At 51.1% G+C, this 13,466-nt stretch overlaps 1 protein-coding gene across 1 annotated transcript; it reads right to left on the minus strand.

The window, feature by feature from the left end:
• Positions 1 to 8,948: 8,948 nt before the first annotated feature.
• Ccl1 (C-C motif chemokine ligand 1) lies at positions 8,949 to 11,470 on the minus strand. Its single transcript, XM_026411880.1, has 3 exons — positions 11,395 to 11,470; positions 10,108 to 10,219; positions 8,949 to 9,045 (listed from the first exon to the last, which is right to left on the minus strand). The coding sequence occupies exons 1-3, from the start codon at positions 11,468 to 11,470 to the stop codon at positions 8,949 to 8,951; spliced, it is 285 nt and encodes a 94-aa protein (XP_026267665.1).
• Positions 11,471 to 13,466: the final 1,996 nt, after the last annotated feature.

Below are 13,466 nucleotides of genomic sequence, written 5' to 3' on the forward strand. Positions count from 1 at the left end.
ATATATTAAAAAGCAGCTCGATATTACAGGTGACCAGGAAAATGCAACTGAATGCAAAATGAAATACTACTATCAACCCACACTCACGTCTTAAATAGAAAACATTGATAGTTCCAAGCATCGGTGCAAGATGAAGCAAACGAAATCTCTTGGACATTGTTGGTGGGAAGTTTGGTAAACTGTTCAGCGGTTTCTCGTAAAATCAGACACATGTTTTATCCTGTGACTCAGAAATTCCACTTCTGCGTAAATCCTTAAGATAAACCTGCTTTTGTATACACAGAACACTTAAACCAAAATGCTCATAGCAACTCCATTCATCAGAGCTCAAACTAGAAGCAGGCTAAATGTGGATACACACTATGGTACATTCATAAATGGATTACCACTTAGCAATGAAAAAGGAGAGACTATTAAAATGTTTTTTAAAAAGCATTACACGGTGCAGAAGATTTCAGACCCAACAGAGTGCCTGCCACATGATTCCATTTACATGACAATCAGGTCATCAGGGGTGGCAGAGGTCACAGCAGTATCCACCTCTGGAAGATGAAACATCAACTGAGAAAGGACCCAGAGACTGTCCAGGGATGATAGAAATGCCAGTCTAGATGTCAGTGGCGGTTACAGGATGCATACAGAGATTTTTAAAAGTTAAACAAGCTACACCTGGAAGATCGGTATATTTGTTGTGATATGCAGCTGTGTTCCAGTACATTAAAATCAATCATAAAGTGTTTTCATAGCCTGAAACTATTTGTACTATGGATCCAGGCAGCCCGCTTCCATGACTCTGAGGTAAACAGTGATGTCAATAAAGATTTCTGAACAGCCTTTTGGCGTCATTTAGAATCCCAGGAAAATCGACTAGATGTCAATGGCAGAGAGTGGTCTGGGTCAGGTCTAATGCTTCCATTCAAAAACCTGACCATCCAGGCATTAAGAAAGTAACTTACTGAAAGGTGTAAAATGACTTTGACAGAGCATTCATAACAAAGCCATTTTAACTTATATCTCATAAAATTCCTAATGTGTTCATGAGTAAAGAAAAAAGAGCCAAAAAAAAAAATTCTCCAGTGGTTCTGGGTCATTCCTGAATCTGCAAATTGTACGAAGTATTCTAAGCCAGCATGCATTGTTTTTAAGAAGATAAAGCTTCTTCCACAGAATGCTTGCCCAACAGAAAAGCTTCCTCTCCTCCTCCTCCTCCTCCTCTTCCTCCTCCTCCTTCTCCTCCTCCTCCTCCTTCTCCTCCTCCTCCTCCTCTTCCTCCTCCTCCTCCTCCTCCTCCTCCTCCACCTCCTCCTCCTCCTCTTCCTCCTCCTCCTCCTCCTCTTCCTCCTCCTCCACCTCCTCCTCCTCTGTGTCAGCATATACCAAGTAAAAGGTTTTTCAGTATTTTTTATTTGGTCCTGGGAAGGGACAATTACAAGCAGTCAACGAAGGAGGTTTTACTTCCCCTGCCCAAAAAAAGGGGGTAGCAGAATCTAAGAACCCCAAACACCTAAATGGGCAACTCAAGATGTGGACCGCCCCCCACTGGCTAGGGATGGGGGTTCACCTCAAGGTGCCTGAGACATTCCTGCTTGATTCCTAAATGATAACCCTCCTGCAGGGGAGGGCCCCTGGGGCTCCTAGACTTCTGGTGTCGTGGTAAAGACTCATTTCTGGCTGCACTGGTCCAGAGAAGACCTGAAAGGTGACCCAGCTTCTCAGAGTGGCAGTTTCGAGGCTTGTCCTGGAAGGCCATGGGTCCCTCACTTCACGGTGAGGTCGGATCCTCCATGAACTCTGTGTGGTCTAGGAAGTCTTCATGGATGGAAGAGAGTTCAATCAGGTCTCCAAGGATTCTCAGTCAGAAAGAAGAATCTCCTAGAGCCTTTAGCAAAGGATCCCAGCAGGTCTCATTATGTCTTTCTCCAGTGCACAGTCATCCTGGTCTTGGGTGGCAGGTTCTTCTGGGTAAGGTTGAGGGGGAAGATTTACAGAAGATCTATGGGCTGCCAGATTTAGCAAAAAATTATTGCAAGGGACATATCTATGCTAAGAAATCACACCCTCATTATCAAAAATTCAGGTTTCACCAAGTGTCCTGCCTCTCTCCCGGCCATCCAGGATTGCTGGGGCCTCCCTCAAAGGGACTGGCCTCTGCTCATGGAGGAGACCCAGGTCTGAACTGGCTTTGATCAGATACTGGAGAAGAGGCAGGAGTCTCTTCCACACATTGGGTTTCTACCCACTAGAATTTTCTTCCTGAAGTCAGCCCACACCTTTGTAAGCATCCTGTCCATTTCATTTCTAGGGTTCTACCAGGGTGGCCACAAATCCAGGCTGACCAAAGAACTCGGATTCCCACGCCAGCACCATGGCTTCTTGGGGGCAATTGTGCCCACCCTGTCTCTGCTTGTTTAATAAGCACTGCCACCCAGCTTCTGCCACTCCTGGTCCCATTCCTGAAAACTCATGGTTCTGTCTTATTTGTGGTTCTCCAAGGGGGGCCCCAGACCACCAGCATCCACATGACCCGAAACACGCTAGAAATGCAAACAACCAGCACTGTGCTGAACACTTTCCATGCATTGTCTTCGTACCCAACCTCACAATTAAGATTCCCCTTAAAGTCTCAAAGAGGTTGGCAATTTGGTCCAAGTCACACGGCCTTGGTGAATGCAGAACTTGAACCCATGTCTGACTGACTCCTGATCCCAGGATCCTAGACAGTCTCTCTTCCTTGTTATTAAGACCCAAAGCAGAAGGAACAGATGGGAATCCTTATAGCCGGGAGGATTTCAGCATGCCCTTACCCATCCAATTTCCAGGAAAGTTTGAGGGGTGAGTGTGCGTGTGTGTGTGTGTGTGTGTGTGTGTCTAAGCGTATTTTAAGGGTGCTAGACTAAGGAGAATAATACGTAGGACTCAATCAACCAAATTTAGGATTTAATGTGCCAGCACAAGTACCTGGGAGTGGTGCTAATTGTCAGCTAGATTGGCTGATGGAGGTCTGGGCTTGAAGTTCACATTTAATGAAGCAGAAGTGCCAGAACTTTCTGGCCAGTTAGGAAAGAGTCCAAAGGCTCCGGGAAGTAGTCTGTTGGGACGGATCCATTATGCACGAGCTGCTCAGCCATCCCCTAACTGTATCCCTGGGAAGGCCAGAGTAACACTCCCTTTATCCAGGGATTAAGATCTGCTCTGCTGAGGTCATGAGAGAAAGGCGGGCCCCTAACAGCTCCATCCGGGCTGTTGGCTGTGGCTCAGAGTTGGCAGGGGCACGCTGTCCATCTCTGGTTCTCAAACTTTCCTGTATCCCTGGGAGGGCTTGACACTTAAGTCATCGTGATGACCACCAACACCAGGTCTGTGACCCTTTCCACTGTGTTCCCAAAACCTCTGGGCCGCCCCATCTCAGAATCTCACGTGGAAGGAAGGTCTGTTTCCTGGGGCCCCAGACCTGTGTCTGTCGGAGCTCCCACAAGACATAGAGGGCACTTCAATGGACAGGATTTGAGAAGAGCTATTTACAAAGATGGGGGTAGGCACGGAGAAACCACAGGGGTCCTCTGAGGCTAGAACTGGCCTGGAAACCATCCCTCAATCTGAACAGGAAAGGTCGGAGGGTGAGTCCCCAAACCTGCACACAGAGAGCCATGAGGAACCACCTTAAGAGAGGCTAAAACCTGACTCAGGTTTTAGAGGCACCTGGCAATCCCCTGGCATAACCCAGGGCGGAGAACAGAATGGAACAGAATGGACCATGTGTCTGAAGGAATGATCTAGGGATCTTCTTTTCTCACATGGCTCTTAACAAGTTTTTTTGTTGTTGTTGTTTGCTTTGCTTTTAATGCCAAGATTATGTAAGACTCAGAAAACAGCAAGTCGAGTGGTGCATGCTCTGTATTCTCTGGAATAGCTTGCGCAAGACTGGAATAATCAGTTTCTTACATGGTTGAGGGAATTAACTGTTCAAGTCCTCTGAACCCGAGGAGGTTTTGTGGGAAGCTTTTCAATGACTGATTCAATTTCTTTAATAGTTTTAAGAACTCTTCTTTTTTTTTTTTCCATTTCTTCTTGCAATGTGGTATATTTTTCTGGAAATTCATCCATTTGCTCTAAATTAAATTTATGGGGGTAAGGTTCTTTATATCTTCTTTCTGGTATTGCAGGGCCTGCGATGATGCCCTTATTCTATTTTATTTATTTCTGCTCCTGACTCTTGGTGTTGGTTTTTTCTTTCTTTTTTCTTTTTGTTTCACTGTCTGTCTCAGAAGGCCTCTGGCTTCATTAGAAGTTGGCCAAAGAATCCACTTTGGGCCTCATCTGGGTTTTCTGGTATATATTGCTTTTTTTTTTTTTTTTTAATTTCTCCAAGCTCAGCTCTATTTCTCGGCCTTGCTTTACTAGAGTGGAAAGACTTGTTTTATAATAGTGAAAGCACAGGGCAGAATACTCGGGCAAAGTCTTGGAGCAAGGCATGAGCAGGCACCGGAAGATTGACAGGAAGAGGAGCAAAGAGCTCACCTGGCCCCTCCCTCCATCAGTGGCCCTAGCCCCAGAGTTCCTGAAACAAGAGGCCTGGACAAATCAGAGGTTTTCCAACCATGTTCCTCTGGGCTTGAGCAGGAGAAAAGGGAACCAGCCTGTGACCTAGGCAGCCCCTGCCATCAGAACTCAACTCCTCTGTCTCACCTGTTGCACTGCCACACTAAACCCGGCTGAGCAGCTAAATGAAAGTTTGCAGCCCACCTGGTGATTAAACCGACTAGATTTCTCACCCAGCGTCACCACTCACTTCCCTTGAGGTTTCGGACAAGTCATTTCATCTCTCTGCACCTCGGTTTCTTCATCTATGAAATGGGTGTGATGGTAATGGGCCCCGCCTCCTCAGGAATGAATACGGAACCTGGGCACGGCACTCTTTCCTGGAGGAGCTCCTTCTCGTTGCTTTCTTTATCGTGTTGGAGGAAAGCAAGCCCAGAAGAGTCCGTTGGGTGGCACCTGCAGCTGGCCTCTGCGGTACATCTGTGCTCTCCTTCCACGCTGCCCCCTGCACCTGTGAGGCTAGGAGCCTCCAGAGCCCCTGCTGCCTGGCCTGCCCACAATGCCAGCTTCCCTCTTGCATTTCCTGGGTCATTGACACCCAGCTCCAGCCCTTTCCTCATGTGGTCACCATGACCTAGCCCAGGCAAGCTCTCTGAGCTCTCCTACCCCTCTGCTCCCTACGAAAGGCAGGCAGAGCAGCCAGAGCAGGGGCCGAGAGCAACCCAGCTGCAGTCCCCATGGCACCATGAAAGCTACCACAAAGCCCTCTGGACCTGTTGCTCAGGGCAACCACTGTCAGTCTCCAGGTGCTTGCTCTGCCACGCTCTCTCCCTCCTTCCCTCTCTTTCTTTCCATTGCTCTCTCCTTCTAGGAAGCCCTGAGCCAAAGTGCTCCAATTCCAAGCCTCCCAGAGTGGCAGGGCTCCCCAGAGCTTCACGTTAACATCTCATTTTAAAGTCAGAAAGCTGAAGCCCAGGCTGGATACTGGAGGGACCCATCCACCTCCAGACCACCCCAAAGAAAGAGTCAAACCTCAGCTGCCCACTCCAAACCCACAGCTGCTGCTTTCCTCCCCGATCATCCCAAACACTGCAGATCTGGAGCCAGGGCCTGCCCCCTGGCCATGCCCCTGGCATCCCCCAGGTGGCTGTAACGCCTTCCAACCTTGCAGCCAAGAGAACCAGTTTGAATCCTGGAGCTGCATGTCATAGGCCCTTCTCACCCTGGGAACCAGGGCAGGAGCTCTGAACTTGGCAGGGGCCAGATCTGCTTCTGCCTCTCTATGCTTTGCCTTCCCCAAGGACCATTCCTGACTCATCCAAGCGCAGAGAAACCTCGCACACCCCCAAAGGCTTGTTATTGGTGGTTTTGCTTCTAGATAGGATCCATATCCGGAACACAAGCTGTTACCAGCAGGAAGAGCCCCTGGATGGCTACAAAGCCATCAGCTCATCAGTGACAACTTTCCCTGGGAGGCAGTCGTGTGGGTAGAAATGACCTGCTCATCTTGCTCTCTCTGCCCCCTTGTGCCCCACCCAAAGTTCAGGTAGATGCCAGGCTGACGGGGATCCAACACTCAGAGGATAACATCGGAGCCTCTTTATGACTGGGCACACATGCCCAGGGAGGGCCAGTAACTTCCCATGACGGCCCCACCCCTGTTTGGGCACTTGCCCGCACCCTCAAAGTTGCCTTAGAAGCACCAAGAAAGTTCCACCAGAGCAGCAAGAGCAGCAGCTGCCTCCAGAGACCCCTCCTGTCCACACAGCCCCTTCCTCCTGTCTCAGGGTGGCTCTTTACCTGCTGCAGCTGGGCCAGGTGGTGTTGGCCCCTAGGAGTCAGCTGCAGGGCTGTGTCCTCCATCTCACGGTGTGACTTCCCTCCACCCACAGCTTCAGAGCCATACAACAAGGAGATCTGTGCTGCCCAAGGACAAGCCAGGCATGGACTGCACCGTGCAAGACCTGGACCAAGCCCTCAGTCCCCGAGTGTGAGAAATAATGGCTCAGCTCTCCCCTGCCCACCCACCCCCAACTTCCCAACCATCCTTTAGAATAACTTTGCTTTGATTTTTCAATGGAATTCTTTCTGTTTTGTATCACAAAAATGCACTATGTCTTATGTAATAATATTATTAAAATTGTTACAGGTTTGGATTTTATATTGAATATTTGTTTTTTTTAGTTCTTGTTTTTCAATACTGCGGTTTGAACCCAGGGCCTCACACATGCTAGGCAAGTGTTCTACCACTGAGCCAAAATTGCAGCCCCGATGACCTCTTTTTTGTTAAAGTATGGTGTTGAGCTTGGTTCTCGACTGTGAGCCCCAGGTGGAGCCTCCGTACCCTAGGAGAGTTTCTCTCCGGCCTGCAGGGATGAAGCAGGTGTCTGTAGAAATCACAAAGGGACCCTGTAACTTAGGGGATACAGTTCCTTGTGAATGGGAGCTTTGCTAAATTAGGTTACTGTGCAAAGATGAATGCATTAGGAAGACCCCTAAATTTTTTGCAGAAAATATATTTTATTTAAAATCCCCAGCAGGGTAACGTCCAGCAGGTAGGGGGCGCTCCAAGGTGGGAGTAGATGGCAGAGCTTGCTATAGGGAATGCCATGTTCAGAGGCCCTGGCTGTGTGGCTCACCTAGGCTCCTCCAAGTGTCAGGGAGGGCCTGCCTCAGCAGTCCAGGCTATTCTAGAACAATGGCTCTGGACTCCAACATCTGCTCCTCTGGCCCACGGTTCATCAGCCATATATACTGTTTATGCCCGCCTGCTGCTCCCCTCTTCAGAAACTCCCCCTCCTGACCAAAGGCTCTCTCTGGACCGACTGCAGATGACCTCTGACTGCTCTCCCCAGCCCCATGCCTCCAGCTCCAAGCCCGGTGTGAGCGATACAGCCTGTGTGTGCACCTGACCGCCCTCCCCAGGGAGCCAGGCCATGGGGTGGGGTGGGGGGAGTCCAGGGCCCTGGAGGGAGCCTCCTCACAAGGTCGGAGTTGGGACCCAGACTGTAGAAGATAGAGACCTTTAGACAAGAAGGCTGAGCCTGGATCGTAGAGGAATGAGAGTGTTGGGAACCAGTTAGATCAGTTCTGAGGACAAGAGGAAGACAGGAAGGTTTGGGGGCCACCAGGAGGGACGGGGGAGGGGAGGGTAGACACCAGGAAGGTTTGTCTGGGGCTGTGGGTGGGTAGAGTTGGGAGGGGAAGACTGAGAGCGACCTACTGCCTCAGGCAGGGCAGGAAGAAGCAGGGCCCGAAGCAGGGCCCAAAGCAGGGCGCCACGGGTGGAGGAGCAGGCCGATTAAGATCCCGCCAGAAGGGTGACATGTCGCGTGCTGGGCAAAGAGGGAGAAGGCCTGAGACTCAGGGCATTAGATCTTCTCCCTGAAGCCATCACGCTGGCCAGAAAAGGGATGCCAATCCTGAGGCCCAGAATTCACTCCCCACCCCCACTGTTCTCAACTCACACTTTACACAAATTGGAACTTATGACTGACCCTCTGAAAGGGACGGGGCCTTCTCTTCCTACATGACCATCCAGGTTCCTCTGCTCTTGCCAAGACTGTCTCACTCCTCCAGATGAGCTACGATGACATGTCTATCAGATCTAGTCCCCCCACACACACACTCATACCTCCATCAGGACATTCCCAGTGACAGGAGGGTCCCGTGAACAGGTGTGCAGGGCCTATCCCTGGAGCAGCCGAGAGAGGTCCCCGTGCATACTGCTGACTTGGGACACCAGGTAGATTGAGAGAGCTCAGGCCCAGGATCCCTGGACTCTAATGCCAGATCTCGCCCTGAACTGTTGGGCGTCCCTCTCTAGCCCTTAGTTGTCTCATTTATAAAATGGGGTGGCACCCTTTTTCTGGAAGATAGTCTCATAAGATGCCCTCTATTTAGGTCATTAGATATCATCACCACCTAAACTCTCTGGGCAGGGCAAGGGAGGGAGGGGGTCCTGCACCCCAGTGTGGCTCAGCCTGGCCCTCCTTGCTGCCCTACTCTGCCTCCGTTTTAGCTGCGGGTCCTGGAGGCAGAGAAGCGGCAGGCCTGGGTCAAAACTCACCCCAGGCCAAGGCCATGCTGGGAGGCACTGAGTCATCGGCTGGTTCCTGTTGACAACTGTCACTTCCCCTGGCGCCAGGTCCCATCGGGTCTCCCTCCTCCTCCCCAGCCCTCCAGCCTCTGTCCTCCATCCCCCAGTGTGACTCGATTGTGCCCCCTGAAATCCCTGTGAACCCCAAGAAACACAAGGAGAGCAGGAGTCGGAAGTTTCTAGAATTTAAATATATAAAGTGCAACCACATAGCTTATCAAGACTGAGCACATCCTCTGAGTTGGAAGTTGGGGGGACGAGTGAAACCCAGTGATCTCCAGAGGCCGGGGTGGACAAGAACCGCGCGTCGTCACACCAGCAGGCAGGGTTTCACTTTTCCCAAGTAATCCTGAACCCATCTCTCCTTCTTCAAGGCACAGCTCTCTCTGCCTCCCTTCAGCTTGAAACTGTGAACAAAGAACACAGGAGAGGGCTGAGTCGCCAGAGTCACCCACTGGGTACCGTGCCCAAGTCCCCTCTCCACTTCCACGCACCCAGGTGACCCTGAGCATCCTCTCTGGGCCTTGCCCTTTCCCTTTATATATGAAGTCACTGTGATCTGTGGCTTGCTCATGGGAGGGGCGGGGGGCATCCAGAGCATCAGGAGCTCATTGATGGAGCTTCCTGGACCCTTCTCCTAGACATTATGATTCCATGTGTCAGAGTGGAACAGAAGACTTTGGAGACACGCTGAGGATTAGCTTAGATGAAAAAAATTGGCCTCCTTGAATATCTCTCGGTGTCAACTTTTAGTGTCTCCTGCCCGGCTGGGACCTCACTCATTCTCTCCTGTGTGTGTGTTCTTTTCTGATCTGCCCACTTCCCAATTTGACTATTGCCCAGTCCAGAGCCCCAACTCTGCCTCGACTCTCTGGGAGAACTTTTGACAACTATCTCTTCCTCCAGGAACCTAAGTCGTCCTGTTAACAGAAATGTGTGCTTCTGGGGTTTAGCAGAGATGACACGCGTGAAACTGCCTTAGAAAGCTGAGCAGTGTCTGTTACCCCAGTCAAGTGTGATGCAACCATCAGGCTGAAACCCCTTCACCCAAAAGCAATATGGAGGCGACCTGATAATGCGGTACAGAGGAGCTCCCAGTCCCCAAACTACAGGTTGGCAAATGCAGTGGCACGAATAATCATCACAACCTTGTTCTTTCCACTACATGATAATCCCAGTGCTTGTGTTAAGCAATTCCTTCCGCCGGGCATACAATACTGGGATATAGTCATTGGCACCTTGGACTTGCCAGAAACAAGTCGCTGCAGGAGTTCCTGGCACCTGCTGCGCAGCTCCGCGCGCCCCCTAGCGCCCAAGCGCGGCTCTGCATGCGAGTTTGGGGGGGGGGGCTCGCTCTCCGGATTTACAAAGTTTATTCTTGTGGAACAGCGCCATCTCGTGTCTGCTCTTGTCATTCCTGCCGACCACATTCCCTCTGGAGGGGAAGGACCCGGCAGGTGATCACTCACATTGCAGCCTGGTAAGCACAGGTGGAGCTGGTTTCTCTGTAACACTGGATTGTCTTCTGGGAAATCCTTTTCTGCGCAAATGAGAAGCAGCATCGGGAGGAAGAGACGTGCACTAGGAGACAAACACAGAAGACAGCTTGCATCCCTCTCTCTCAGCCTCTCACCCACAAAGCCCCTCCCAGGACATCCCCAGGCTTGGGGACCACATTCAGAGGACTCCAGCACAGCCTGGTCTCAGCAGCCACCCAGGTGTGGGGTTAGAGTCAGAAGATGGGTTCAGATCGGAGCTCCCTGCAAACTAGCTGGCATTTGTGAGAAGGAACCCAGGCCTGGCCCAGACTTTCCTCCATTAAAAAAAAAAAAAAAAAAAAAAAAGACTTTAGGCCTTGGTTTCTAATGGTTCATTTATTTTGACATTCCAGCCCAAGTGTATGGTTCTGTCCCCAGGGTTCTAGACCTCATACCCTGGGGGATCAGTCAGCCCAATGCACACAGGACACTGTGGTTCCGAGTACACAGACCAGGGGCCAGATGAGCTCAAAAAGAGAAGGGAAGAGCTCCCAAGAACTAACCAGCTCCCCTACTCTGTCTCTTCTGTTCCCTTCTCCCCTGATGCTTAGCTGGTTCCAGGCTCCACCCCTACTCAGCTGGTTTCTACATTCCTCTTTTATCTATCCACTCCCCAGCCCCCAAAACTTTGCGTTCCAATCTTGGCTCCTTCCTCCTAGTTAAAAAAAAAAAAAAAACCTTTCATGTCTATTACTAGATGGGTATTCCTCCAACCCTGGAGGGTATGCAATTACCAAACTCCATTTTTACCAAGAGAGAAATCCATCTGAGAATTAAAGGGCCCGAGACTTGCTCAACATTAGCCAACTATTAAACGGCTCGAGCCTTGGTCCTGCTTGCAGATTCTGCCCATGATCTAAACACACTGTGGAGGCAAGACCCGAGCCAAGACCCGGCTCCTCCTCCTCTGGTCCTCAGGGCTCCCAGCTTGACTTAAAAATCTTGCAATTCCTCCAACTGCCTGCAGGGTCTGGACCAGACAGAGCCTCCTCAGGCTGAAGCTGGCAACTTCAAAGCTCTCCATGTTTGCTCCTGGTTCATGGTCCTACTGGCCAGCTCTGCCCCCAGCCCACTGGAATCCCCCATTCCTCCTCTTCAGGTAGGAGGAAGGCAGACAGAGTGGGTGAGTTCCAGGTGAGTCCTGCCCAAACCCCCAGAGCACCCGCCTGCCTGCCTGCCCTCCCCAGGGGTAAGCAAAGGGACTCCGACCACACTTACTGCTCTTGCTGTCCACGTCTTGAGGCCATGTTGCAGCCAGCAGCAGGCACACCAGGGCCACGGAGGTCAGTTTCATCTCGGATGTTTGGCTCCCGCCTCTTTCGAGCAGCCTCGGTGTGTTGGGTGAAGCCAAGGGCTCTCTCTGGTCCCATCCTCGGTGCCTGGAGCTTTTATCTGAAGACCTGGGGTGGGGTTTCCCAGGACAAGGGGAAGAGGTGGGAGTCACAGGGAGAGGGACAGTTACACACACCCAGTGACCACATGGAAAAATCCTTTCCTCATCTCTCCTAGATGACATTCGAGGTCTGTTTGGGTGCTGGTTGGCCTGGGGAACTTCCCCAAGTGCAGGAGCCAAGATAAAGATCTCGAAGAAGCTCTCCTGGCTGAGTGGGAAGTCAAGAAAGGTGAGCCAGAGGAAGTGGCCTGTGTGTGGCTTCTCTAGCCCACACAGTTCCATCCCAGCCTGTTGCCACGCATGACCCGTGGAGCAGGATGGAGCAGAAGCGTTCTGGGCCTGTGCAGAAACACAGGCTTGCCTTGGAATCCCCGTTCTGCAAATTCACAGTGGCCTGCCCTTGCCCAAGTCACAGAGCCATCCAAGATGGCAATAAGAATGCATACTGCACCGTGGGACCTAAGAATGAAAGAAGAGTCTCTGTGGCCAGTGCCTGGTCCCTGGGTATTTGGTATTTCTATTTTCTTAGTCCTCAGCACTTCCTTCCATTACCCGGTTCTGGGCCTTTCCTTAGCCCCAGGGAAGAGCTCCCTAGGAGATGCAGGGCCTGAGCTGAGCCATTGTGCCTCAACGCATAGACAAACAAGATAAAGCCATGCAGTGTAAGGACTGCAACAGATGGGCATGACCTGAGCCCATGGGCATGACCTGAGCCCCGAGGAGGGCGAGGAGCCACCTCACCCTGTGGTGTCTGAGAGTGATCTTTAGGCAAGGTCTCCTGCAGGCTGGTGTAGGGGGGGGGGGGGGCGTGTTAGGGAGGAGAAGGGGTTTCTGCAAGGACCTCAAGGAACAAGGGAGCACACTTCATTCCAAGTCCAGAGGCAAAGCTGGACTGTGGGGGTGTAACGAGGAGTGGCTGAAGAGAGATGTGACTTCCGAGGGGCCAGTTCAGACATTAAATCCATTGCTTGGAAGACGCAGCACATAGCCCCGTGCAACTGTGTATTCCTCATGATCCCATCCACAGGTGCTCAGGAAAGGGTAGTTGAGTTAAATGTACGTGTGGAACTTGAGGCCCAGGTGCATGATAGAGTTGTAGAGCGTTTTGGCTGGACGGGTCTATTTGATTGTGAACTTGCCAGCTCAGACCCCTGCAGTGGCTCCCCACCGTCTATCCGGTGACGTGCAAGCAACCCCCTGGACACTTATGGTGCTTTTTGTTAGGTCTCAGTGGATTCTTTCATCCTGTTGTGACCTCTCTCTCTCCCTCTGGGAACACCCCGTCCGTTTCTAATACCACTGTCTCCACCAAGATGCTTGTGCTTTTCCACGCCAACAGGATCTCCTCCTGCTTTGAATTTTCCTGTGCCTGGGTCGCTACAGGAAGGTCTGATATTCCTGCAGCCTCCTTGATGCTCTGGCATGTCTGGGTTGAAAGTGTCCTTCAAGACCATCCGCAATGGTGGCTCTTAAATTTTTCTGAGAGCTTTTGCAAAAGTGTGAAAGTCTGACCATGCTAGAGAAAGAAAACTCCAAGTGATTCTCTCGGCACCGGAAGGAAAGAATCGTGCATCTGCCATGAGCTCTTCATAGTATCCTGGATCAAAACTGCTCTCCGAAAGGAAAGTCGTTTGCTCCTATTGAGAATGGGTTGCAGAGACAGGGGGGTAGGACTTGAGCCCTGGCCATCTGAGCTCCAAGTGCACCTGTCTCTGAGAACATGTTCAGCTCATGACTTCTGCTGAACCAGGAGCCATTTTGGGGGGTTCTCTGTCACCCCCAAAATAGTAGAAGTAGTTGAGATTACTGTTGTCCCTCTCCTGTTTGTTCCCTTGGTCCCTGGAGATGGATGGAGTTTTATTCCATGACCCTGGCATCTCTGGGGAGAGGGGAGTTG

Source organism: Urocitellus parryii, chromosome 7 (genome assembly GCF_045843805.1).
Source record: "Urocitellus parryii isolate mUroPar1 chromosome 7, mUroPar1.hap1, whole genome shotgun sequence".
Classification (NCBI taxonomy): Eukaryota; Metazoa; Chordata; class Mammalia; order Rodentia; family Sciuridae; genus Urocitellus; species Urocitellus parryii.

Coding starts and splice junctions, on each gene's coding strand:
- Ccl1 (XM_026411880.1), bottom strand. CDS start 11,470: ATGAAACTGACCTCCGTGGCCCTGGTGTGCCTGCTGCTGGCTGCAACA. Junction 10,220..11,394: donor AGACGTGGACAGCAAGAGCA/GTAAGTGTGGTC, acceptor TTTGTCTCCTAG/TGCACGTCTCTTCCTCCCGA. Junction 9,046..10,107: donor TGTGCTTACCAGGCTGCAAT/GTGAGTGATCAC, acceptor CTTTGTTCACAG/TTTCAAGCTGAAGGGAGGCA.